Genomic DNA, 27,852 nt, shown 5'->3' on the forward strand with positions numbered 1-27,852 from the left:
TACTCTGTGCTGGCAGGTTTCCAGCGAATGCACCACAGTTGCCACGGGAACACAGGAACCCTATTTTGACAGATCAGAGAAGCGGATATCGATAACCTCTTCCCTCCTCAGAATTACTCAATTTCAGTGTCCTGCTGTTCTCATTAAAACAGGGTTCATACTGGTGTGAAACAAAAACGAAGACAGCCTTGCGCCAGCTTTATAATTCATTTCCATACGCAATCAAAGAGAATAGAACAGCATGTTTTGAGATGCAAATTCCTGGCAGCCCTAAGAACACTTACAAACAGCTGACCAGAAGCGTGGACGGGCCCTGATCTAACAGCAGTGGAAAGAGGCGTGATCGTGGGAGCACATGAAGCAGGAACCACAGCAGCAAGGGCATGGTGTGGGTTAGGCAGCTCCGAGGCTGAGAGTGGAGCAGCAAGGGCATGGTGTGGGTTAGGCAGCTCCGAGGCTGAGAGTGGAGCAGCAAGGGCATGGTGTGGGTTAGGCAGCTCCGAGGCTGAGAGTGGAGCAGCAAGGGCATGGTGTGGGTTAGGCAGCTCCGAGGCTGAGAGTGGAGCAGCAAGGGCATGGTGTGGGTTAGGCAGCTCCGAGGCTGAGAGTGGAGCAGCAAGGGCATGGTGTGGGTTAGGCAGCTCCGAGGCTGAGAGTGGAGCAGCAAGGGCATGGTGTGGGTTAGGCAGCTCCGAGGCTGAGAGTGGAGCAGCAAGGGCATGGTGTGGGTTAGGCAGCTCCGAGGCTGAGAGTGGAGCAGCAAGGGCATGGTGTGGGTTAGGCAGCTCCGAGGCTGAGAGTGGAGCAGCAAGGGCATGGTGTGGGTTAGGCAGCTCCGAGGCTGAGAGTGGAGCAGCAAGGGCATGGTGTGGGTTAGGCAGCTCCGAGGCTGAGAGTGGAGCAGCAAGGGCATGGTGTGGGTTAGGCAGCTCCGAGGCTGAGAGTGGAGCAGCAAGGGCATGGTGTGGGTTAGGCAGCTCCGAGGCTGAGAGTGGAGCAGCAAGGGCATGGTGTGGGTTAGGCAGCTCCGAGGCTGAGAGTGGAGCAGCAAGGGCATGGTGTGGGTTAGGCAGCTCCGAGGCTGAGAGTGGAGCAGCAAGGGCATGGTGTGGGTTAGGCAGCTCCGAGGCTGAGAGTGGAGCAGCAAGGGCATGGTGTGGGTTAGGCAGCTCCGAGGCTGAGAGTGGAGCAGCAAGGGCATGGTGTGGGTTAGGCAGCTCCGAGGCTGAGAGTGGAGCAGCAAGGGCATGGTGTGGGTTAGGCAGCTCCGAGGCTGAGAGTGGAGCAGCAAGGGCATGGTGTGGGTTAGGCAGCTCCGAGGCTGAGAGTGGAGCAGCAAGGGCATGGTGTGGGTTAGGCAGCTCCGAGGCTGAGAGTGGAGCAGCAAGGGCATGGTGTGGGTTAGGCAGCTCCGAGGCTGAGAGTGGAGCAGCAAGGGCATGGTGTGGGTTAGGCAGCTCCGAGGCTGAGAGTGGAGCAGCAAGGGCATGGTGTGGGTTAGGCAGCTCCGAGGCTGAGAGTGGAGCAGCAAGGGCATGGTGTGGGTTAGGCAGCTCCGAGGCTGAGAGTGGAGCAGCAAGGGCATGGTGTGGGTTAGGCAGCTCCGAGACTGAGAGTGGAGCAGCAAGGGCTGAACCAAGGGAAAGACAGCAGCGGCTGGGCCTGCAAACAGCTAGAGCTGCACAGGGAAAACCTGGCTGTAGAGGCTGTGTACGACTCTGCAACAGGCTTCATTTAGTGTGTGGCTTCTGCAGACTTCTGCAGCTTCGTAGAACTGCCTGTGATGCAATGCTCGCTAGTGACTGGGTTGGGAAACGCTGTTCTGGGAGCAGGTAGGCTGCTGGTATTTCATAAAAGGGAGGCCAATGAGTCAATGTGCGAACAAAAAGGGCGTCGACCCTTTCTACAGCTGTGAACCACGGTTTTGCATCATCCGGTAGAATGACTAATTGTGCTTCATGAAGTCGAATTAAACCTACTGAATAATGTTACGTTAACTGACAAAATTGGAAATCTGACATGAAATACTGTACCACAGTTATATTTTCTTTGAGAGAGAAAATGACTTGCTATAGCTTCTCAAGACTGAGCACTAAATAGCAAAGATTCCCCCCCCCCAGACACTGCGGTCTCCTGCGAAGCATCAGGATCAAATGTACAGTTCACTGCCGTTTCACAGCAACTCCAAACACTCAGTTTGTGGTGAAGTGTCTCCTTTAAGAGAACAGCAAGTGGAGCGCTCCTCTCTCCCTCGAGTCAGTGGAGAGCACAGCTGTCTCATAATGGCTCACCGGTGGATATGTTGTTCTTCCCCAGACGTGAGGTCCCTGTGTGGCAGAGCTGGGAGTCTGGGAGAGAGGTGACAGCTGGTAGAGCGGGAGAGACAGAGACAGATGGGGGGGGGGGGGGGGGGGGGGTACGCTGACCTACATTGGAAACACATTAGCGCAAGAGTCTGGCAACACTTAGCAGTTGAACCACTCAGGAGTCTGTCACACACAGACACTCCCAGGACCAGCGTCTCCAGGACCAGCACGACTTCCATATATTAAGGAAGGTTTAGAGTCTTGTAATAAGTGCTCTCGAGGTTGTTTCTTGGTGGTTTTAGAATTGCAAGGGTTTAAAAAAGCAGTATTTTTTTAGCTATGAATATTTAAAGTTGTAACAGTCATGAGACGCACTCTTCTTAATTCCTTTTTTAATGATGTCGTGACTTTTAAAAAACGAACGGCTTGAATCTCGTTACTCCGGTCTCTAGTTAAAACCTGGAAGACCCTAAAGCAAGTGGACAGGCCTTTCAGCCAGTGCCTTCTTCCGTTCCCCAGCCCTAAAGAAACGCCTATCCACGTGACTGAGCTTCTGCCGGGCTTTCCCAGCGCGGTTTGAAGTTATCGACACATTCCTGCTTAAAAAGAAATCCTAGGGAATCCTCACATTTGGAAGAGCTGGTGTGAAACATCGCTCAGCCAGTGTTTTGTTTAAAGCGAGTTTTGCAGTAAGCTAACTGGCCCACGCAGCACATCTGATACCCGACTCCCAGCTGAGCTCTCCACACAGTGCTGTCACCTGGGAGAACTATGAGAAGAGATGTGCAGAGCTAGCACTCTGATCTGAGCCAGGCTTCATCAGCACGGCCCCCAGGGGCCCGTTACTGCTTCACAGGAGAGCGATCAACACGTCGTGACCCACACGTGCCCTGGTAACAGAGGAGTCTGTTCAAAATGTCGGGGTGTGTCTCGGTTTCAGAGATAATGCACACTTTGTGCTAGCTAGATCCTGAACAGATCCCCGCGGCCAGTGCATGTGTGCATGGGGTATAGGGAGGCAGACAGCCTCTATATATCTTCCAAAGAATGTCAAAACCAAGCAGTTCTCTGGCTACTGTAAGCTAATACAAAGCAGCACACACAGTAACTTGTGGTAAACAGCTTCCTTATCAAGCTGTTTCACAAGTGGATAAACAGCTGTCTGGATTCACTGTGATAATCCACAGTGAAGTACCTGGATACACATATTCTGGAATTGGAAATGTTCCATGGTAAGCTGTTATGAGTTTTTTTATTGGCTGGTGCATCTTTCATTCCTGGGTTATTGTTTGAGCAGCTGTCTGCTGTATCACTGTTGTTGTCAATAGCTTACAATGATTATGAAAAGGGATAAATGACGCTGCTTAAGAAAACACCTCACACAGGTGTGTGGGTCTGTATGCAAGAGGAGTAGAGTTTAAAATACAAGAGTCATGTGGCTTTTTAAAACCCAGATTACAACCTGTCCTGCCCAGCGAATAATGATCTTGACAACAGTACAACAGTCATGCCAGCACAGGCTCCTAGTGGACCATTATCTAAGCTTCTGCAACGAGGCGACTTTGCCAGCATGAAAATATGTTCAGATTGCAAGATTGTGAACATTTCCAAAGCACTGGCGGAACGGTTCTTCCTGCTTCTTACACGCAATACCAAAAACATCATCCAGAGAGGGAAAGCCGTCCGCCCCACACTGAACCGTTTACAATTAAAACGCTGCGTAGCCTGTAATAAAAAACACTCGCAGACCCTCACGGACACTCGCCCTGCGCTTACAGGAGACAAACCGTGGGTTTGTTTTAATCAACAAGTGAAGCGCGTCTTCAAATCCCAGAAACTTTAGATCAGGAGTCCTCGGCACTGGTTCAGAAACTTTTTCTGTTCCTAAAAGTCTCCGAAAATTTAACCCCATTTCCTGTCCTCCGCTATAAAACACCCCACCTTTAGCTCCAGCTGTGTGGCTGCTTCCTCTGCCTGTGCGTGGAACTGTTTTCTTCTGGAAAGGCACGCCCCGCTCGTCAATCGAGACGGCGATCCGTCACAATGCTGACCATTCCCACAGACACAGACACTTGAATGCAAGGAAACCAGGGGGCCAGTTTCACATATGAGCCAGCCTGGTGTGTTTAAATAGCGGCACCCTGCGAGCTTGAAAAACACAACTCATGGCTTTCAGCTTTGCATTCTATAGAATGATCCTAGTGTTCAATATGTGGGATTATTAGCCACTATAGGGGTACCAGTCAGCGCTGTCTGAAGTGTTGCGCCTCTTTCCAATGCTGTTGGGTGTTTCCCCAAACCTGATGCAGATGTAATAAGTTTTATTTGAGTTCCACTCATTTGAGCTCATGTCTATTTAAGACAATCGTACGAGGAGGGTAGGTGGAACAGGCAGTGCTGTGCGGGGTGCCGCTGGCGTTAGTGTTTTGCCCCCTGCGCTCATTCTGCAAAGCATGGCTCTTCTGTGTAGTAGCTAATGCGCTTGCTTGTGCATCGGGCAGGGCTGTGAGATACACTGCAGTTACACGTTCCCCTGTCGGAGAGGTGAGAGGAGATTAAAAGCACTGAAAGCTCGAATGTAGACGAGCCCTGCTCTCGTCTCACTTGCTGTGCTGGAGGGCTCTGGTTCGCGCCCAGCCCAGCGCACAGCACTCCCTTGTTAACTAGCTGTCTGACTTGCACAGGAAACAGCTGTGAAATACTGAGGGTTAAGAAGAAGTGAAGAGTGCCCCTTGCACAGCAGAGCGCGTATACAATGTGAAGTCTGAAACGCGATACACAGTCGCACAGCACTGCTTTGAACAGGCTCTCAAATACAGATGTTTGATGTCATCCTTTTGTACATGGAGTGGGGTGATTCTGTAGTCGGCTGTGCAGTTCGGTGCCACCCGTCTGTTGGCTCGTGAAGGGATCTCATTGTCCAGTGTGGAGAGCCATTCACTGCCGCTAGTTTTTCAATCCCGGGTGACAGAGCGAGATAGGGAGGCCGTGTGTGGAAGAGATGCTGACGTTGTTACTGCACCTCTGGGCAGGGTAGCACCAGTTCAGTGTCTGTGCCAGGGGGGCAGGCAGAGGGTCAGTGTGAAGCACTCTGGAAATGTATCAACGTTTCAGGGCTGTGTTCTGTGCTCGCTCATTATCCTGTTTCTCCCGATCAACGTCAGAAAAGCTCAGATTTACTGGAATCCTCTGTGTGCAATACAGTAATACAGATAATATAATGTGAAGTCAGTAGGCCAGTAGTAGCAAGCTTCTCAATGTCATGTGATCTAAAACAGCATGCGCTACTGCCTACAAACCTGCCAGCAGCCACTCTAGCAGATAACAGTGAAACAGAGCCTGCCCTGTGATGTCACTCAGCAGTCAGCAATCAAAACGCTGTTGCCTTCTGACATCACAGGCTCAATAAAACTGCTTACCTTTCAGTGGACGTTTCAGCGCTTACCAACAGTTCCCTGTGGATGGGAAAGGTGACCGCGATCCCTGCAACCCTCGGAGCGATAGTTTTCCACTCAAAGACTCGGCTGCAGTCAGTGCTTTGGGGAATGCGTGACCGCTGTCCTTCTCCTCTCTCTACAGATGGTCGGTTCTCTGGTGCTAGCTATCGGTCTCTGGCTCAGGTTCGACTCCACCACCACCTCCATCTTTGAGGTAGACAGTTCACCCACCACCTTCTTCATAGGTAAGAAAGAGCTGGCCTTCTGGGCAGTCAATGCGCTCCTCAGGGCTAGAACAGACTGAGCGATCGGGACGCTGGGGTAAGAACCAATCTACCTTCAAGGGTAGATCACTGAAGGTTTGAAAAACTGGTACAAACTCAGGTTGGTTCTGACTGTGCTGACTTACTATTGCACGTGAAGAAACATCTGCTTGGGTTTGACAGGATGCTCCACAGAGTCTGAGAAGAGAATCGTCAGACTGTTTTTACATGTTGAATTTGTGAGACGCGTTTTTCAACATGTATAAATTCTAGCTGAAAGTGCGCATTACAAAACTTTTAAGAATGCCTTTGTTAACGTTTGTGTAGCTAAAACCTGGACTTTTTGTCACTTCAGTGTTGGGCAGCAGTATTTTTTTGCTGGGTGACAAAATGTCTGCATTTCACAAAAAAAAAAAACTTGTGTTGTGGAAAAATCAGTTCCCATCCTGTCAGCTCAAGGAAAGCTCATAGAACTATCCAGTGATAGAACTCTTCGGGCAGAATTCAAGACCTCTTGGCAACTCCTGGGTGCTGATTCACAAAGAATGCCGTGATCTGTCAAGAAAAGCGGTGCCCTGGTAGCTATCCAGACAAAACAGCGATCTGGTATGCAGGCAGGTAGAGGGGAGTCTCCGAGTTGCTATGTCAACGACTCAGCCAAGAATGGACCTTATCTCGTCCCAAATTCAAGCCCGTCCTTCACATTGCATTGGCGAGAAAACTAAAACTGTTTGTGTTATGATCTGTGGCGTTTGAAGGTCTGTATTTCTTATAACTTGAAGCCTGTGTTTAAAGTTATGTTCTGATGTTTGCTCGGAAACGAGGTTGGTGTATGAAAGGTGTGTGCGACGCTGCAGTAGATGACGATGAGCAGTCAGGCTGGTTTGATGGTGATCAAACACCATGAAGTTTCAATGGCGTGACCTCAGCTGCTGATAACTTGGAGTTCCCCTTGTAAAGATGTTTCATTTACTGTACATTTCACTTGTGCTTTTCTGTTTAAAAGAAACCTACACGCAAAGCCTCGTCTCATATCTGCCTTTTATGGTTTCAGCGTGTGTTAATAGTTACCATGTTTCCATAGTAACTGCAGGCAGGTTCATTCTGTTATCAGTAACACTGACGAAGCAGCAAAGAACCATGAACACAGACCTTGTGACCAGCCATGGAATATGTTAGCGTCAGTATAGATGTACAGAAGGGCACAGCACACAATAGGACAGCTCACCAAGGCCCTGTTCGGATAGCAGAAGTCTTCTGATATTCAGACCTCAAGCACGACCCAGGAAGCAGCCTCCTCTGCATCGAAGCATCTGCTATATGAACCTTAACAGATGAATCAAGAAATAGACTCCCCAATATATCTACTCTTTTCTGTTCTCAGTGGCGAGGGTATTGGTTTCGCCGTCGCTCGAACTAGAGCTGAACTGGCATCCTGTTACCATGCTTGGAAGCTGCTTATGACTGGTTAATAAACAAACCAAATAAACGCGCCTTCAAATTAGGAGCGCCCAAAACAACAACAACAAAAACAGGAAGCGAGCCACTGAGCAGCCAATCAGTGACCATTATGAGTACTTTCCAGAGAGGAAATATCTGTTTCTGTAATATCAGTGTGCCTCTAAATACGACCCCACTACATTGTTTCCTGTGGGACCCTATTATCCGTAACACAGGAAGTGAAACGAGGGTGATGTGTGGAGCATGTGATTTTTGTACCCCTTGCTCAACTAGAATGCCGAGTCTGGCTGGTTGCATATACCTCTGGACCTACAGCTTATAGGTACACTTCCATTGCCTCATAGATCATAGATCTAGTTCATAGATCAAAGGGCAATGGTGATGAGAAGGGGTTTTAGGGTTCAACCATGAAACCAGCGCCCAGGTCTGGACGGGTTCCATACACTTGCAGTGTCTTGCAGTTTCATTGGAAGGCAGAAGTACAATCTGGTTATCGAAGAGAGCTGTGGCTTTCCTGTCATGGGCTGCAACACGCAGTCTCTCTGGCAGGAAAATGCAAATGTGCGCTTATCAGCTTAATGCATTTACATACAGAAGGGTGATACAGCACATCCCTGTAAGTTCCCACCTGAAACTTATTATTTTTGGAACAGCCTGAGCGAGCTAAAAGTAATGTGTTTAAGATTTCAAAATAAATGCACAGAAAAAATAAACCCATCTTGGTGTCTTTCAGTTTATGGGAAAACATTTTTTGTCGTGTCAAAACAAAAGGGCTGTAAAGTGCAGTTTATGAGTGAGATTGTGAGATTCCTGGAAGCCTTCCTGTTTTTGTAGCTGTAATTAGTCACTTTGGGAACAAAGTACAGAGAGTGGAGAGAGCCCCAGACTAACGTACACATTAACAAATTCAACAGGGAGAGAACAGCCATGTATGGTAGCAGAGTTAGAGCATGTATCATTCTGCGGGCCAAGAATGTGTGCAGGCTTTATAAACATTTTGGACCTGGCACTGCGCGTGGTGATCTCACTGCAGATAGAACCCCAAAAAACAGCTTTCAAGAGGATCTAGCGAACGGAACAATTCTATACATCTTACCTCTCAAGCGCTTCCATTCCATATCACTGGCACGCGTTTCTAGAGCATTTTGCAGCACCTTCAGACCCTTTTACAGTTGAGGAATCGGCCCTGGATTGCATCCAACGCCTCTCTGTGTGTTATCCCAAGGCCACCTCTAAAATCAGCAGCTGGTGCGAGCCAGTGCTGTAAAATGCAGTAATATGAGGGTATATATTGATCAAATCAACCAGTTTATTAGAGACGCTGTATTATTGATGGGCTTTTATTAGACGAGGCGCAGTTAAAAATGAATTGCCCTGGTGCCCCCTGTGTGGAGCCTCACTGCTACTATATTACTAGCACATGATTGTTAAGAGTCTACACTTGCTTTGCTTTCTGCATATGCAGGTACTGTATTACTGTGTATGATAACATGCACAGGGTGTTCAGCAGTAATAATAATAATCTTTATATAGCGCCTTTCATAGCGGAGCACCATCACAAAGTGCTTTACAAGATACGAGACTAGGGTGTGCAGGCTGTGGATCAGCTGTCACTCACAACAACGTCTCACCTGAAGGACAGAGCACAAGGAGGTTCAGGTGTGGTAAAGCATAGGGAAGCATTGTAAAGCACAGAGAGGTGTGGTAAAGCACAGGGAAGCATTGTAAAGCACAGAGAGGTGTGGTAAAGCATAGGGAAGCATTGTAAAGCACAGAGAGGTGTGGTAAAGCATAGGGAAGCATTGTAAAGCACAGAGAGGTCTGGTAAAGCATAGAGAAGCATTGTAAAGCACAGAGAGGTGTGGTAAAGCATAGGGAAGCATTGTAAAGCACAGAGAGGTGTGGTAAAGCATAGGGAAGCATTGTAAAGCACAGAGAGGTGTGGTAAAGCATAGGGAAGCATTGTAAAATATTTTGTCAGTTTTCGTATGATTTTTTATCATGTATTTACCATAGTCTACTGTGGTTTCACATGTTTATTTTAATATGCTTTCCTATACCTCTCTGTTTTACAATACCTGTCTATGTTTTACCATGCTTTCACTATTCTTTATTACAATGCCGTGCTTTCACTATGGGAAACGTGTTCAAAGACTGACATTAACAGGAAGAATGTTTCGCTGGTTTCACTGAATCCTGGACTGTTAGGGATTCCCCAAGGCCCTTGAGAAGCTCTGCTTTGTTTTGGCACAAGCAGACTGGCAAAGGTAGAGGAATTCCCCTCCAACACCAGCTCTTCCAGTCCTAGCATGCGCTGCAGGAGTGCGTGGGTTGGCACGCATGCTTCTCACAGCACAGGACTCTCCAGAATGAGGTCACTGCAAGACAAGCCCGTGTGCCCATGACCCTGCCTTGAACCTTAACACCGACAGCGCTTTCAGTTTTGCAAATGGCTTTTGCTCAGGAAATCGGGAAACCTGTACAACAGGGCCATCTAGTGGAGAGAAAGAAAACTGCTTTTCTGGGGGCTTTGAATGAGGAAAGGCACAGAACAGGAGGCTTTTGTTTGCCTGTCAGTAGTATGAAATAAATCATCTGTTTGTCAAGGTATTTACAATAGTGTCCTTGCTCTATAAAAACACCCCATGGCTGTACTATAGGGGCTGTGCGAGATACAAGCTGACTGTCACTCCACTGACAGAGTGGCCTTGCAAGACATGGATATATTGATCAGGATCCAGCGTCACAAGCCAGGAACAGGAAGACAATTAAATGCAATGTTTTCTGAGGATTTTATAATGCTTTCTGCAACAATATGTGAGGTTACACTTCAATATCAAGAACATCGCACAGGCCAACCAGAACATCACACTGCCCAACCAGAACATCACACAGCCCAATCAGAACATCACACAGCCCAACCAGAACATCACACACCCCTAATCAGAACATCACACTGCCCAATCAGAACATCACACAGCCCAATCAGAACATCACACTGCCCAATCAGAACATCACACAGCCCAACCAGAACATCACACAGCCCAATCAGAACATCACACAGCCCAACCAGAACATAACACAGCCCAACCAGAACATCACACAGCCCAATCAGAACATAACACTGCCCAATCAGAACATCACACAGCCCAACCAGAACATCACACAGCCCAACCAGAACATCAAACTGCTCAATCAGAGGGCTTGGTCGTCCTGTGGTTAAAGATAGGGGCTTGTTACTAGGAGGTTGCTGGTTCAATCCCAGCCACTGTCTCACTGTGACCCTCAACAAGTCACTGAACCTCCTTGTGCTCTGTCCTTTGGATGAGATGAAAAACAAACGCGGTCCTATTGGAAGCGACTCTGCAGCAGCAGTTGTTTATGCATAGTTCACCCCCTAGTCATCTGTACGTCGCTTTGGATACAAACGTCTGCTGAATGACTGATTAATAATATCAGGTTGTACAGTCCGGCACACTATACAATACTCTGCATGCTTTGTGTTGTGTAGCAGTGTATTGTAGTGCAGCAGTGCAGTGTATTGTAGTGTAGCAGTGCAGTGTATTGTAGTGCAGCAGTGCAGTGTATTGTAGTGTAGCAGTGCAGTGTATTGTAGTGTAGCAGTGCAGTGTATTGTAGTGTAGCAGTGCAGTGTATTGTAGTGTAGCAGTGCAGTGTATTGTAGTGTAGCAGTGTATTGTAGTGCAGCAGTGCAGTGTATTGTAGTGTAGCAGTGCAGTGTATTGTAGTGTAGCAGTGCAGTGTATTGTAGTGTAGCAGTGCAGTGTATTGTAGTGTAGCAGTGCAGTGTATTGTAGTGTAGCAGTGCAGTGTATTGTAGTGTAGCAGTGCAGTGTATTGTAGTGTAGCAGTGCAGTGTATTGTAGTGTAGCAGTGCAGTGTATTGTAGTGTAGCAGTGCAGTGTATTGTAGTGTAGCAGTGCAGTGTATTGTAGTGTAGCTGTGCAGTGTATTGTAGTGTAGCGGTGCAGTGTATTGTAGTGCAGCGGTGCAGTGTATTGTAGTGTAGCGGCAGTGTATTGCAGTGCAGCGGTGCAGTGTATTGTAGTGTAGCTGCAGTGTATTGTAGTGCAGCGGTGCAGTGTATTGTAGTGCAGCGGTGCAGTGTATTGTAGTGTAGCGGTGCAGTGTATTGTAGTGTAGCGGTGCAGTGTATTGTAGTGTAGCGGTGCAGTGTATTGTAGTGCAGCAGTGCAGTGTATTGTAGTGCAGCGGTGCAGTATTGTAGTGTAGCAGTGCAGTGTATTGTAGTGCAGCAGTGCAGTGTATTGTAGTGTAGCAGTGCAGTGTATTGTAGTGTAGCAGTGCAGTGTATTGTAGTGCAGCGGTGCAGTGTATTGTAGTGCAGCTGTGTGTAGCAGTGTATTGTAGTGCAGCTGTGCAGTGTATTGTAGTGTTGTAGCAGTGCAGTGTATTGTAGTGCAGCAGTGCAGTGTATTGTAGTGTAGCAGTGCAGTGTTTTTGAAGTTTGTTTGTGGAACTGCTTTGATGTGTTGTGCTTTTTGTGCTTTTTGGAATGTGTGTTGTGTGTGTTGCTGATTGTGTGTGAAAATAAACACTTGCTTTGTTTGGAGGCTGGTGGGTGTGTGTTGATGATAGGAATAGAAAGCTGGCAGATGTTGATGTTGATGTGTTGTGTGGTGTTTGGTATGTGTGAAGTTGACGTTGTTGAAACTGTGAAAGTGTTAATTTGCACAGCCGGTGTGATTGTTGTTTGATTGCTGAATCACTTTTGTGATTGATTTTAAGTTGATCGTGTGCTGATTGGAGTGTGTGGTGGGCGTTATTGAACAGCTTGGTGAATTTTTTTGTGGGTTCTGTGTGAAGGCATTGTTTGGTGCTTGTGTTGAAGTTGTGTTGGTTTTTTGTGTGTGAGTGTGTTTGTGATTTTTTGTTGAGTGATATGCCTTAGTTGAAGTTGTTTTGTTGATGGGGATTTGAGTTGTCTGTGGGCTTCTTTGGGAATGCTGTTGAGCCACTGTTTATTTGGTTGCTGAGGATCCTTGCCTGTTGTATGTTTGCTACTCTTGAAAGTTTTGTTTGAAAGTAGGGAGGTTTGCAGTGCCATCTGATACAGTACAAGTTTCTCCTGATGACTGTTTGATGGTGTTTTGATGGTTTTTGAGTGTTTTGTTGCACAGCCTGTTTCTCAGCCACTTCTCTTGCTCTCTCAGGGGTGTACATCCTGATCGGAGCCGGGGCGCTCATAATGCTGGTGGGCTTCTTTGGGTGCTGTGGAGCTGTCCGGGAGTCGCAGTGCCTTCTGGGATTGGTGAGTGCCTCTCTTACTGTTGCCGATTGACAGCAGGACAGGCCACTGGCTAGCTTCACTCAAAGGGAGTTCCTCCAGAGTTCATCACTGCGTGACTCAGCCCAGCCTCGTGGCTCGTTTGGAGGGACCAGGTGCTGACTCTTTTGTGCCTCTCTCTGTTTCAGTTCTTCGCCTGTATCCTGGTGATATTCGCTGCTGAAGTGGCTGCCGGTGTGTTTGGATTCCTGAACAAAGATATGGTACTGTCCCTGTGAACCAGACTCTTACAGCTGCTGTTGTCAGACACAGTGCTCTGTCACTGTCCCTGTGAACCAGACTCTTACAGCTGCTGCCGTGAGACACAGTGCACTGTCACTGTCCCTGTGAACCAGACTCTTACAGCTGCTGCCGTGAGACACAGTGCACTGTCACTGTACCTGTGAACCAGACTCTTACAGCTGCTGCCGTGAGACACAGTGCACTGTCACTGTCCCTGTGAACCAGACTCTTACAGCTGCTGCCGTGAGACACAGTGCACTGTCACTGTACCTGTGAACCAGACTCTTACAGCTGCTGCCGTGAGACACAGTGCACTGTCACTGTCCCTGTGAACCAGACTCTTACAGCTGCTGCCGTGAGACACAGTGCACTGTCACTGTACCTGAGAACCAGACTCTTACAGCAGCTGCCGTGAGACACAGTGCACTGTCACTGTCCCTGTGAACCAGACTCTTACAGGTGCTGCCGTGAGACACAGTGCACTGTCACTGTACCTGAGAACCAGACTCTTACAGGTGCTGCCGTGAGACACAGTGCACTGTCACTGTACCTGTGAACCAGACTCTTACAGCTGCTGCTGTGAGACACAGTGCACTGTCACTGTACCTGTGAACCAGACTCTTACAGCTGCTGCCGTGAGACACAGTGCACTGTCACTGTACCTGTGAACCAGACTCTTACAGCTGCTGCCGTGAGACACAGTGCACTGTCACTGTACCTGTGAACCAGACTCTTACAGCTGCTGCCGTGAGACACAGTGCACTGTCACTGTACCTGTGAACCAGACTCTTACAGCTGCTGCCGTGAGACACAGTGCACTGTCACTGTACCTGTGAACCAGACTCTTACAGCTGCTGCCGTGAGACACAGTGCACTGTCACTGTACCTGTGAACCAGACTCTTACAGCTGCTGCCGTGAGACACAGTGCACTGTCACTGTACCTGTGAACCAGACTCTTACAGCTGCTGCCGTGAGACACAGTGCACTGTCACTGTACCTGTGAACCAGACTCTTACAGCTGCTGCCGTGAGACACAGTGCACTGTCACTGTACCTGTGAACCAGACTCTTACAGCTGCTGCCGTGAGACACAGTGCACTGTCACTGTACCTGTGAACCAGACTCTTACAGCTGCTGCCGTGAGACACAGTGCACTGTCACTGTACCTGTGAACCAGACTCTTACAGCTGCTGCCGTGAGACACAGTGCACTGTCACTGTACCTGTGAACCAGACTCTTACAGCTGCTGCCGTGAGACACAGTGCACTGTCACTGTACCTGTGAACCAGACTCTTACAGCTGCTGCTGTGAGACACAGTGCACTGTCACTGTACCTGTGAACCAGACTCTTACAGCTGCTGCTGTGAGACACAGTGCACTGTCACTGTACCTGTGAACCAGACTCTTACAGCTGCTGCCGTGAGACACAGTGCACTGTCACTGTACCTGTGAACCAGACTCTTACAGCTGCTGCCGTGAGACACAGTGCACTGTCACTGTACCTGTGAACCAGACTCTTACAGCTGCTGCCGTGAGACACAGTGCACTGTCACTGTACCTGTGAACCAGACTCTTACAGCTGCTGCCGTGAGACACAGTGCACTGTCACTGTACCTGTGAACCAGACTCTTACAGCTGCTGCTGTGAGACACAGTGCACTGTCACAGAAGCCCTTCGGAGTGTATTGGAAATGCTGATGATTGCTATTCCACGCACCTTGTTAGATCGCTCTGGGTTTCACTTGCTTTCTTATTCGTTTCAGATCGTCAAGGAGATTCAGGACGTGTACGCTTCAGCTGTGGAAAATTTCAATCGAGATTACAGCAGCAACCACACCCTGACAGTCTTTCACGAGGCGGTAAGCTTTCACTGCTCACTGCCGAAGCGATCTGCAGCCAGTATCCTAATGGAACACCCCACCTGTGCATTGAGATAGCATTCAAAACCAAGACACAACTTTGTGTAGAAGCCCTGGGGTCACTGCTGTGCTGAAATGAATCTTTTTTTTTTCACTTGTAGCTTAAATGCTGTGGGGATGGAAAATCGGACAAGAACACTAATGTTCATAAAACCTGCACTGAGCATGATAACAAAGTAAGTTCGATGCGGTATTGCATGCTGTATGCGTTAACGGCCGGCGTGGAGGTCGGGTGTAGATATAAATCTATTGTGTGTGTTATTTTTGTTTTTCAGAGCTGTGTAGCTGCGATAGAGGAGTTTTTCAATGGTAAACTGTACATTATCGGATACGTGGGGATTGGAATCGCTGGTGTAATGGTAAGGATTCAAGCTGCTGTCTCAGGAGCTTCCAGTTTCATTTGCTTCTCCGTTTTATTACCCCCCGACCTGTTGATGGTGCGTTTCGATCATTCTGAGTGGTCTGTGTTGCACAAGAACGCGCTGTCAGCAACTGCTGTTGATCTCCAGCCTTAGAGGCACGTAGAAACAGGATAGAGATAGGCTTGCTCTTGTGTAGCTGGCAATACACTGCTGTCCACTAGAGGGTGCTGCCGCTTACTTGTAGGTTGTAAATACATTTAGTGTAGAACTATCCTGCATCACATGTGCCTGTGATGGAATTGAGAGACACCGCTGAACTCGTAGTTAAAACGCCTCAACAAAGACCATAACAACAAATTCCAAGGACACTGTGTTTGAGTAATTGCAATGGGAGCCACTCAGAACGATTCGCACTGAATCAGACCACAGGAAAGGTAAAAGATGACCGCCGAATAAGAAAGGAAAGCAGACTCAGTGTGACGTGAAGGAGCTGGACCACGTGCCCGTGCAGTATATAAGAGCCGGGTGGGTTAGCTGTTAGCTAGTTCTGAGTGTATTGTCACGCTGCTGTCCTGTGTTTCCCTAGATCATCGGGATGGTGTTCAGCATGGTTCTGTGCTGTGCAATCCGAAACTCACGGGACGTGATCTAACCCCCCTCCCCTCGGCCTCCGCTGGACCCCCTGAACCTCTGAAACAGGCCCCCGCCCCGCGAAGTGACCCAGCACGGGTCACAGCAGGGGGAGCGCCGGCTCACACCACAGCAGGCAAACACACACAGACACCAGCACAACAGACAGCAATACTAAAAGACCCTTTCCACGACGAGAGATTTTACTGCTCTGAGTCTTTCTCACTGTCTTCAGTCAAAGGCCAGTCGTTTGTTTGTGGTGGAATTGGATCGCGTTTCTCTTAGTAGTTTTGGATCCCAGCTTTACCAGCAATGGCAATGCAATGGACAGTCCTCAGGGAGTGAGCTGACTCTACTGCCGATGTGCTCTTGGAGGGAGTGTACTTACTGGTACGCATTTCTCTTTTGTCTAGATTTTTGTCAATGAATGCTTGAAATGTTTGTCGCAGATTTCGTTTGGCCAGTTTCTTTAGTGTTACTACAAATCTCACAGTGCTTTATAGGTATGGATGTCCGCCTAGAGGTCTAGAAGGGAAACGTTGTACCCCAAATTCCCGCTGTCTTTGTTTGTGTTGTGGAGACAGCAGCATGCACGCACAGCACTGGGGTTCGCCTTGTGTATTGATCTGCCCGACCCTGATCACATTCTACGTGTTCATCTCATTGTAGCTGCCCCTTAGCACAGAACCATTGCATTGCCATTCCACTTGCAAGAGCATACTTTTAAAAAATAAAAATCTGATTTCATGAGAAAACACAAAAGCCATCACTAAAACTATCACTATCTATATATATAATATATATTAAGATATATATATATATATATATATATATATATATATATATAGTGATGAGTTTAAATGTCTTCGTGGAGGTTTGAATCCCCCCTATGCCTGTACCCAATGAAAACTTGTATATTTTGTGTGTATTTTAAAATGGTAAATTGATTCTTTTAATTGTATTTAGTTAATAATGCAGCAATGTCTTGTTGAGACGTTGCTACACTAGAAGGCAACTTCTGTTATTTGCAGAAATGTTTAGAACGTAATCTGCGCTTGCTTTAGCTCTTCACAGCCCACGACGGTTTTAAAGCCAGTTAACAATGTGCCTGGTTATGAGGGTGCTGTATACTGAGACAGGCACACCTGATGCAACAGGACTGAATCAGACTCTCTTCAGAGCTTTAAAGGACTGCTCCCTACTGTATAGATTTCCATCTGATTGCTTCACTGTTTAATACTGTGGCGAGCGCTCTGCAGGATTCTGTAGGGCTGCTTCTGCTTCAGTCGTTATTCGCCTTGCTTACTAACTATTCCAGCAGAACTGGGTTCTGACCTGGGGAAGCAGAAGTGTTGCACAGGTGCGAGTCCGTGGGCCCGCTCAGCACGCTTCCCTGCAGTCAGCTTTGAGGAGCTTTCAGAAACAGCTTCTAATGGAATATGATTATATATATAGAAAACTCAAGATCAAAAGCTTTGTGACTAGAGCCTGGTTTTTTATTTTTATTTTTGTACAGAGCAGTTGTCTCCTTAGCACCCCCTAGCCAAAAATAATTCAGCCCAGTAATCTTCATGTGTGTGCACGTCTCGTCTACATATTGGTGTTTGAAAGAAACACGTTTTGTTTTGGCTTGTCATTAAAGTTAAGGCTACTTTTGTGAATGTGAACAAACCTGTGTTAACGTGGTCTTCTTTCTGTCTTTCTTTGATAAATGGAGAGGAGGTAAACCACGGAAAAGATAAAGTATACAGATAGCAAGAAAATACAAAAAAACAAACTTGATCATGTGACACGTTTGATTGGCTGGCTGGAGAGATGACAGCTACAAAAAGGCTCTTTGCTATTAATGAACTGAAAACCAAACTATTTGTATGCATGCACTGGAAGATTTCATTTTCCTTTAGTTCGTGTGGATGTGTTCTTTACTGAATCATCAACTGTAGCAGGAGGCCTCCGCAGATTCTACGCTGGCATCTACCCGAGGTGATCCCCATCATCTTCCCACGTTTGCTCGTCAGTACACGGTACAGCACAAGCACTTGCACAGGTACAGGCACAAGTGCACGGAATGAAACGAAATGGATTCTTCTACGTGCTGGAATTTGTAACAATGTAAACGAATATTATAAATTCCATTTAGATTGACTGGAGATTACTTTAACAGACACGTCACTCCCACAGCTGTTAAGCACAGCATGAGCAAGTTGATATTTTTGGCAATACATCGTTAAATGGATCAGACGACAAACGGAACAGTACTGATTAACTGGGGTGCGAGTACTTTGGGGTCTATTTACAGACAGGCTTCCTAAACACAATCATTTAGTTCCAGAGCATTGCTGTGTAAATCTCAATGCATTTATAACACAGCACTCTTCTCAAGCAGGAGGAAAAAACAGACTAAAAACGTTGCAGCTTTCTACCCTCAGCGTGGACCAAGTGAAAAAGTAGTGTGCAAAAAGATACAAGAAAATTCCACACAAATACATATACAAAGAGACTGCTTTATTATTTCACTTAATACATTACAAGATAGAGAGATACATATATAGACAAAATAAAAATAATAACGTTGTGAAACGAAGCTGGGTGCCTAGATTACAGAAGTGAGGATTTGCTGAATGCTGCACTTGGAACGTGCAGAGTTCATGTAAACAGTACTTGGTTAAGATTAAACCAATCTTAGGATGTCGTGTCTTGTGAAGCATTACCAGCTATAAGTCCAGCGCTTTGATGCTGGACAGCTTTATGAATATTTAACACCGTTGCCCATTGTTCACCACCCTTCTAAACATACAAATCAAAAACTCTACAGAAAAAAAAAAAATATATATATATATATATATATATATATAGGTTCTTACACCATCACTGTCCTAAGCCCTTGGGGAAGGGTTTGTCCAAAATTGGCTGTTGAATACAATTACGTCAGAAATAACTTGTGTGTGGAGTAAACCGCTAGTGTTTTTCAACCAACCCTTTAAAAACTTCTGTGACTAGGTGTGCCAGAACGCATCCTGCTGGGACCGCAGCAGAATTCCATTTCTGGTTTGGAAAACAAGTGCCAAAAAATAAAACCAGGTCCGTGTGCAACTCTGCAGCAAGTTCATTTCCATTCAAACAGTGAAACATGCCCCCACAATTCCTACACCACTGTGTTCATAGTTAACCTAAAAAAATTACAAAAACAAAATGCATTTCATCCCGTTCGATGCAAATCTAAAAAAAAAGTGAATTTATACCAAAAAAAACCATTTAGTTAAAAGAATAGTGATGCATTTGGTCCCAAAACACAATACAGATTCAGCTCAACACAGACTGACATGCCCAGCTTGGTTTCCAATAATAATTGAACCCTTTTGCTTTACAGCGATGCTGTGCAAGTGCTGTTGCTCACATTATAAATAACAGGGTTCTAGCAGCTCAATGCGAGAGACAGGTTGGTTCCCTCACAGTATCAACACTAAATGGATGACATGGCAAGAAGCATGCATGGAAACAGACTGAGCAAACACTGAAGGACTCGAGCTCGCCTGAGGAGCAGGACGACTGAGCAAGGGGTCCTAACTGAGGCAAAAACAGGGCGTCTGCATTCTAAAGGCTCGTTAACAGATCGAGGACAGCAAAGCTGGGCACAAGAGAGGCAGGAATCACTCCCTTACTGCTAAAGCAACCAACATCACAACTCAATCCACTACCTGTCCAGTCTCAAAAGCCTTTACAGAAGACATCCCCACACCAGTTAAATATATACACACAGCTATAATACAATTCAGGGCAAGAGAAGTCCAGCACGCGCTCCTGCAAGCTCCCATGCCTCCAGCTCATTCTTGACCCATCACGGACTACCAAACCATCAACTTTCCGATCCCCCCTCAAAACCAGCGCTCCCCACGCGCACGGATATTCGGATATTCAGAGCTGGCACAGGAGTTGTGGTTCGAATCAATACTTCTTTGCAGATGTAGTTGTTTTTGTGGATGAAGGGGTACAGTTTGGAAGGCAGGTCTCTATGAAGAGATCACATTGTACGGACTGTAACTCAGGATGTGTTCTCCCACCCCCACAAAGTAGACCACTTGAACGATTCCAAACAGAGGGGCCATGACCAGCGCCCTGCAACCCGCTCCCTTCAGAAAAGCAGAGGGGCCTTCTTTCCTCAACACTTTCCTAAAGAAGGATAAAACAGAACGTGATACAAAACATTACTCACACAATGTAGTTGTCTCTCTTCCTAGTATCGTGCAGGGAGAGCTAACACGCAAAGGATCCGAGAAGCGGTGTGGAGTCTTACCTAGCGCAGTCAACGATCCCACTGTAACTCTCCTCATGGGCTCCTCGGTTCAAGGACTGCAGACGGGTCTTAATCACTGCAAAATACAAAGCCGTGTATCACTATACTGCAGGTCACAGGGAACGGGGTCAATCCCAATCTAAAATCCATTCAAAATCCCCTTTAAAAATCAATTAACACATCATTGAGCAATACAGTGCAATTAGCAGTATTCTGTCAAAATGAGCGTCTCACAGTGGCGATAAAAATACTTAAAACTGAAGGTCACCGTTTTTGTTAGTCCATTAAAAAAAATTGGCTTCAAATGAAAGCAGTTGAACGATCATCATGTCTCTAAACTAAAAAAAAAAACAAAAAAAAAACAACAACAATTCCTTCAAAGGAATAAAAATTGAAAGAACAGGAATGAAACGGCATTTCATCCGCAGTTCTACAGGGATCATGTGCAATGACAATTCAAAACAGTCAAACAGCTGGTCTAGTGTATCAACACCCTTTTCCACTGCACTGCATTCCACCAAGAAAAACAAACAAAAAAAAGGACGTGGCACGTCGTTACATAACAGAGCCAACAAGGCAGCTGAGCGCCACTGAGCCCCAGTCCTTCACTGACCCAACAGCGCCACCAGGCTGCTCCAGCTTACCATCACAGGGGTTGACAGCAACAGCTGCTGTGGATCCAGCAATGCAGCCAGCGAGGAAAGAGTGGTAGAAAGGGGCGCTCTCATCTTCCGATGGCTTGCCCAGCTTGTTAATGTTTGCAAACAGAGGGAAGTAGACGACGGAGAAGGGAACGTCCCTGCGGGAACAACAGAGATTCAGGTTACTCCTCTTTTCAACTCAAAAACACAAACCCGCACAGCACCCTAAACTGTACGGAAGGAGAACAGATGATACTAGTTCAAAACAGAATACCACCCCCCTCACTGCCCTCTCCCTGACCCTTTTACTGTGTGGGACCTCACACTTCCAGACTCACCTCAGCACTGTGGCTCCTAGACCCCTGTAAAGGCCCCGGACTCCCTGTGTTCGCAGCAGCTCCTGTGCTATCTGTGAGGCAGAGACTTTCCCATTAAGTGGAACTGGTCCCACATTGTAGGCTCGGCGGGGTACTGCACTGGTACTGGCCAGCTTTGCACCGGTCACAATGGGAGCCTTCACGCTCTGCTGAGCGGCTGCACCCAAAGAAACAGAAGAGAAAAAAAGCAACAATCACAATCTAACCACCATAGCCTGTCCACCGTTGTCCAGATGAATGACCAGTGCCAGGGTTAGGGTAGCATGAAACCCCTGCTGCTTCAAGGGCTCGATGCAGTATAGCGAGCCCCGTCGCCACCAACATCCCATGGCAAGGCAGTGGTTAGGAAGAGCCAGCTTACCCAGTCTGCCAGCATCCTGCAGCTGGATCTTGAGCATCTCCATTGGAGTGGTTATAATAACCTGGCAGGTCCCGGCACCACAGCCGGCCAGCATCTCCTTGAATACGTTCATCCCCTTCCTGCAACAGAAACCACACTTTTCAAACATGCTAAACAGAACAATCTGTGCTGAAGACTTGCTCAAGCCCTGCACCCGCTTGCATTAAAAGCTCAGTGAGCTGCTACTGCATGGAAACACCCACCCGTCTTTGGTAAGGCGATGACGGAAGAAATCATTAGCAGCCAGTTTAATTGCCTTCTCTGGGGTGACCAGGGTCAGGTTAACTGCAGCACCTGAAAACACAGAAGAGACAGAAGGGTTACCTTCAAGGCAAGTCAAAATCTAAAACCCACACTGTGCAAGCGCACACTGACATCAACATTGTGTGTATCCCCTCACTTTCAATATACAGTTTTTAAGGCATGTTAAAACTTGTTCTTGAACAAGTGCAAGAGATTTACTGCAGTTCAACGCTACTGGGTTATATTTATACGTTGTAATTTAATGCAGCAAGCATTTTCAAAAGTTAGGAATCTAAGCACACAATTTAGGAAGAGGTGGTGGGATTTACTCAAACACTTCATGTTTGCTGCTTAATACAAATTTACATGCAAAAACACAGCTAATGAAAAGGAGAAAAAAAACAAACAGTAAAGAACGGAAAATTCACAATCACACTAAAACAAGGACGGCACGTTAGCACAGGGTTAGCAGAAAGAAACACGGACAAAAGCGCACTCCTCTCTGTGAAGTTAGTACGGGCTGGGGTGCAAAGATTCTGCCCTTAAATAAATCTCGCTTTGATGTGAACATTTTAATAAAAGGGACCGCTCACTGAGAAATAATTCATCTTTAAGAGCAGTACCCCCCCCAACATGAATTTAATACAATTAAGTGAAGACATCCTTAAGGATGCTGCTAGACACACCCAACAGAGAAGGGAATAAACATACAGATGCATCTCAGACAGACGTGCAATGTTTAAAGAGCACGATAGGATGTAAAAGAGAAGATCTGTTTTTTTTTTTTTTTTTAAAAAAAAACAGGTTTCAGGTGATATCAAATCCAATTGGTGAGGTTAGGAGTCAGTTACATCAGTCTAAAGATTTGTGAAAAGTCAAGGGAGTCACCATGCAGAGCAGAGACACGCAATCAGTGCATAACAGTTAATGATGGAGCCAACAATAAATAAATAAGAGGGGAAAGTAAAGAAAACGGGCAAGGAAGGAAAGACAGACGAGAGATGAAGGTGAGATGAGGGAGTGACAAGGAGGACAGAGGGACCCTTACATATGCAGTACAATAAATCAATAAAAAAAATGTAGCCTAATTACAAAGGTGAGAGGTTCTGTAAACCGTTAAATGATTTGCCTCCAGCATGGCTGTGCCACATCGGCTAGCCCTCAAAATCCACGGGGACGTCTGCAATATGAAAAACACAGATGCAGCAAAACAAACAGCATTTCTCTAGCGATAGCATGGACTGGCTTTCAACACTGCTCCTGTTTTTAAACACGCATCCCTCAATGCACATCTGCAGGCTACTGGACACTCACACATCTTCTACTGAACCACGTGCCACACATGTTGCAATACAACCAGACCGGGAGTTTAAATTATATACAGATTTCTTTATTGCTTGATGTGATCACTCCAGCATAACTGTACAACACTTGCGAGTAATTCAAGGACTCAGATGGGACTGTTCATACATTCTTAACACCCGCTCCTGCAGAGTAAAACCTCATATGTGATTTACAATAGTGATGTATTGCAAACACGGTCCCCAGCAGGGAGCTGAAGATGCACCTCAAAGACACTCCCTGTCTTATGCAACACTGGGTGTCCTATACTTCCCAATGCATTATAATCCATCACGACTCCCTTATTAAAAACCCCACTCCACCCCCTGCCATTAAACCTCTCTGACTTACTTCTACAACTTCCAGTGCTATGAGGTCTACTTCTGTAGCAAAGTGTCCTGCAGAACACCGTTAGCTACTGAGAAATGCATTCACTGCAGCTCACTTAGTGAAACTCTGTACAGCAAGATTCAGGCGATACAGGAGGTCATCCAGTGCTCATCTTACCCCCATACTGAAGTGAGATCTTGGGCTTCAGGATAGAGCACTTCCAAAGTCAAACAGGTGGAGCCGCTCGCTTGCATCCACGAAACTCCTGATGTTTGTTTCCGGTATTATAGACAATTCTACGCTACAGGACAGCTCTGATAACAGGAACAGCATTAAACTTGAAATTGAATGTTAAATGCATTTCAGCGTGGCTGGGTTTCTCTAGCAAGGCTCACAGCGACACGAGTCACCAGTGTTTAAATGACGTGGCTGTGTTTCTTACCTCTGTACATCCCAAAATACCCCTCAGACCGCACAGTCTTAATCAAACAATCCAACCTGCAAAACACAAGCAAAAAAAAAATCACAAGATCAGACGGTACATTCTTTACTGGAGAGGGAGAGGCTGCATTAGGCAGATGAAGGGAATGGTAGCAGTCTTTAGACCAGACCCTCAATAAGAGAACTCCCCCACCCCACCCCCCCCCCACTCCTACTTCTCCAACGCTAGCTATTCATAAACACTGTCGGGCAGAACAGAAAGTAAACAGAACCCAGTTTGGTAAACCGTGCACATCCCACAGCGATGAGAAAGCGTGCAATACTGTGGATTCACACACTATGAGATGTGGTCTCCTTGGAGGGTAAAGAAGGAGGCTGGTGGCATGTGACACTGAAATCACTACTCCAGCTCACAGACCAGCGTAGCAATAATGCGATGGAATTAACACGATTTAGAGGAAGATAAAAAGATTGGGGATCAACAGGATATGGCTGATCAATGCGTGCAGAGTGGAGAAATCCCCCCCCCCCCATACCACATTCCACTCGCAACATATAAGCCAGGATATTACCCTAAAAACACATCCAAAACCAGAGACATGAATAGAGCACAAACACGTCCAAACACGTAGCGGAGTAGCGCTGACGTTAAAACAATTTAATAAAAAAGACGAAGAGCACTCAATGCCAGAACAGGGGGTTAATCTTGAAGCCCGGCTTGGGCCCGTCTTTCCTTTACTGCACTGGTTCTGAAAGGTCTGTGTGCAGACAGACACCCGAGCAAGTGACGCTTCACTTACATGCTCCTGTACACCTGCTGGCCACTTCTCTGGTTCTGCAGCCTGGTTTTGGCCAGATCGATGGGAAACACACAGGTGACGCCAACAATACCAGCAACACCGCCGTTGATCAGCTTGGCAGGAAGGCTGTAGGGGGAAAGAGCAGGAGAAATCCGTTTCCAACATGCAACAGTCTTCAAATGCATGCAGCAAACCCCTCAGCCATCGATTAAAAGTAAATGCATTTTAAATAATACAAAATAGGAAATAAAGAAAATCACACGGATTCTGAAATCTGACAGCCACACTGAAGCGGCTTGCCTGCTGAAATCAGAGACGGTCATCAGAGAGTGGGCTGCTTGAGAAGCAGGATTTGATCCCACTCTGCCTGGACCTGCCAGCAAAACTGTCTGCAGTGCGATTTGAACTCGCCGTATTGAAGGGGTAGGTAGCTGGGGTTGACTTGAAATGTGATGAAGTATGCAATTTACTCTTTATTTCATATCTCCCACCATGCTGAAATCTACACACTGTATTACATCATTTACCTGCATCGCAACAATGCAAATCCGCTAGAGGACGCTTCTCACCTCAGGCTGCAGCAGGAACACTAAAGCACGCCTCGGTTTAATAAAGATTCTCTAGATCTTACTGCTAGGAAAATGCCATTTATTCACTGAGATATTTTAACTAACAGCACAAAAATAAAAACGTTCCTAATTAATCATTAGGCAATACCCAGAAAATACTGCTCTGCTGCAAAGCGACAGAAAAAAAAAAAATTAAACTCACCTCATCTGTTTCTGGGACATCTTTCAAAGGAATTTGTAGTTAACGAGGTTAAATGAATGCAAAAAGAAGGTACCAAAAAAAAAAAAATCTCTGCTGTCTTCCGAAATGCTTTGGTCTCTAGTGCTGAAGAGCTGCCTCTGTAGTGTAGCAGTGCGAGTCCTGACTGGTCTCTGAAGAGAGAAGAGAAAAGAACTATCAGCTGTTCACCCGCCTCCTGGCATATATTCAAACTCCCTGCTCCTAGAGCAGCACACACAGCACGTAGAACACCCTCAGAGCCCTTCTCTCCAGTTACAGCAGCACACTCACACACTGGAGTGTAGATTCCTTACTGTGCTGAAACCTGAGCCCACTGCAGGAAAGCAACACCCTGGTGGGGCTCACTCTCTCTCGCACCCCAGAGATTTGTCTTCGAATTCTTACAGCAGCAAGCAGAAAGATGCCTTTTTGTATAGCAAAGCCCTGGCCAGGCGACACACAGGATCCTGCTCTCCACATACAGATGTCGCCAATAAAAGACAGTGCTTTTAACAGTGAACCTAAATGACCTTCATTGTCAACTGTGTTAGAATGAAGTTTATGAACCACAGAACGATCTTTCACTGAACCGAGAAACAGATGATCAAAATTGTTCATTTTTTAACCCTATTTCAATTTGTCACAGCAAACTGATCCTTCCTGTTTTTCTACAGATCAGCAGACTGCTACGCTGTGCTGAACTGCAGTGACACTGACTGACACACACACACACACACACACACACACACACACACACACACACGTTCAGCTGCGGTTTCCCGTTAGAGTAAAACTCAGACTGTGGCATTCACCCTGTGTCTGATCTACACAGGATTCGTGCAAGCCTCCAGCCCAAGCGCACTACGATTATACAAAACCTAGGACTCGACAGTATAAAGCTGGGGGAGCCCCAGCCCTTGATCAGGCTCCTATGAAAGGATCAGAGCTCACAGCAGATTTTCAAAAGGACGACCTCCTGGGTAGCAATGCCAGCTTAATAAGATATAACAATACTAATAATAATAATAACAACAACAGACTAGTTATATAACGTCCAGCAACCAAAAACAGAGTTTGGAAATACAATGACCTCCTTACACACACACACACACACACACACACACACACACACACACACAGGTTCAGTGTATTTCGCCAGTCATGTGACACACGGCGGCGCTTCAAGGTTACGGGAAGAGTTCATTCATTACTGAGCGGATTCGGTTACCAAGAGCATTGGAAATAAAAACTTCCAGCAGGTGATTTATAGACCACGACTACCGCGATTAAAGGTGATCAATCTGTAATATTTACAAAGACTTTGGGCTGATTTTAAAAAGTTGGAACCGCAGGAAACAGACGCACTTCCTCTAAGCGTACGCACGCAGGCTAGTGAACGGCAAGAACAAACTTAAAACCTGAAACACTCCACTCGGTTAACCTGAAGCAACATTTCAATACAAGCGCCACCCTACAACGCACCTACAAATATACATGCATGCATACATACATACATACATACATACATACATACATACATACATATAGCTTTATTTGTGATACTAGCTCTTTGCCGCTATCATAACTCAACATCACCGACTTTTTTTCAAATACCAGCAACAAATTACGTTTTAACAAAGTCCAATAATATTTTAAGACAGCAGCACAAACGCGTCCTTACCTCAAAGCGCAAAGGTTTGCAGTGAGTCGCGCTGACGTTTCCAAGCCTCTGAAGATGTGAATGGAAATTTCCCCCGAAGTTGATGGGCGGGGCTACTTCACGCAGGCACAGAATGAACCAATCAGGTCTCCGCGGACCGCATACTAGCGTTACTATTGGCCCGGTTCTGGGAGTGGCCGGTCCGTGGTCAGCTGTCAGCGCTTGAATACTTTGCAGCGTGTGTAATGTGACAGGAATAAACGAAACCGGGGTTAACCCTAAACTCAATTACTATAGGGGTGAAATCAGGGTGTAACAATCGCAGATAGCAGGCAGGTTATTCAGAAAGCCTGTTTAACGCGGATGAATACAGCCCTTCATTCTGTATTGATTTTTCAATTACTCGCAAACCTCTGGCATGTATGTAAATATTAATAACTCATACGGGCCCGCGGGGAGAACAAACTTTCCAGCTGGTATTCAGCCCAGCTCTCCAGACCTCTTATTAGCTCAAGCAATATTCTCACTGATTCGTTTGTCTTCGCTTGTATTTTGCGCTTCGTGTTTCAAACTTGGCAATTCAGGATGCAAAAGTTTCTATTTAAAAC

General features: G+C 46.5%; 2 protein-coding genes across 5 annotated transcripts in view; one reads left to right on the forward strand and one right to left on the reverse strand.

Moving 5' to 3' along the window:
- The window catches only part of LOC121299742 (tetraspanin-2-like), an 18,760-nt gene extending 1,171 nt beyond the window's left edge, over positions 1-17,589 (forward strand). Inside the window, exons 2-8 of one of the 2 annotated variants that reach the window (XM_041227736.1) lie at positions 5,886-5,988; positions 12,663-12,760; positions 12,925-12,999; positions 14,781-14,876; positions 15,038-15,112; positions 15,212-15,295; positions 15,885-17,589. In XM_041227736.1, coding sequence (XP_041083670.1) covers positions 5,886-5,988; positions 12,663-12,760; positions 12,925-12,999; positions 14,781-14,876; positions 15,038-15,112; positions 15,212-15,295; positions 15,885-15,950 — 597 coding nt within the window. In that variant the 3' untranslated portion in view covers positions 15,951-17,589. The remainder of the gene's footprint in view (positions 1-5,885; positions 5,989-12,662; positions 12,761-12,924; positions 13,000-14,780; positions 14,877-15,037; positions 15,113-15,211; positions 15,296-15,884) is intronic. The other variant, XM_041227738.1, reaches the window with a different exon arrangement.
- An 829-nt stretch (positions 17,590-18,418) lies between these two features.
- On the reverse strand, positions 18,419-27,362 carry LOC121299735 (mitochondrial glutamate carrier 1-like). Of its 3 annotated transcripts, XM_041227725.1 has the most exons (10): positions 27,266-27,362; positions 25,567-25,736; positions 24,796-24,921; positions 23,997-24,052; positions 21,844-21,934; positions 21,602-21,720; positions 21,202-21,397; positions 20,867-21,021; positions 20,223-20,298; positions 18,419-20,098 (listed from the first exon to the last, which is right to left on the reverse strand). In XM_041227725.1, exons 2-10 carry the CDS (start codon positions 25,584-25,586, stop codon positions 19,939-19,941), a joined length of 999 nt encoding a protein of 332 aa, XP_041083659.1. In that variant the 5' UTR covers positions 25,587-25,736; positions 27,266-27,362; the 3' UTR covers positions 18,419-19,938. The 3 variants fall into 3 exon arrangements, with proteins under 3 accessions (XP_041083659.1, XP_041083660.1, XP_041083661.1); XM_041227726.1 differs by lacking the exons at positions 25,567-25,736; positions 27,266-27,362 and adding an exon at positions 22,976-23,063 and having other exon boundaries at positions 23,732-24,052; positions 24,796-24,839; XM_041227727.1 differs by lacking the exons at positions 25,567-25,736; positions 27,266-27,362 and adding an exon at positions 22,976-23,063 and having other exon boundaries at positions 24,796-24,831.
- Between the last annotated feature and the right edge of the window lie 490 nt (positions 27,363-27,852).

Source organism: Polyodon spathula, chromosome 25, assembly GCF_017654505.1.
Source record: "Polyodon spathula isolate WHYD16114869_AA chromosome 25, ASM1765450v1, whole genome shotgun sequence".
NCBI classification, from domain to species: domain Eukaryota; kingdom Metazoa; phylum Chordata; class Actinopteri; order Acipenseriformes; family Polyodontidae; genus Polyodon; species Polyodon spathula.

Coding starts and splice junctions, on each gene's coding strand:
- LOC121299735 (XM_041227725.1), bottom strand. CDS start 25,586: ATGTCCCAGAAACAGATGAG. Junction 24,053..24,795: donor CAGCAGGTGTACAGGAGCAT/GTAAGTGAAGCG, acceptor TGTGTTTTGCAG/GTTGGATTGTTTGATTAAGA. Junction 21,721..21,843: donor CATCGCCTTACCAAAGACGG/GTGGGTGTTTCC, acceptor TTTCTGTTGCAG/GAAGGGGATGAACGTATTCA.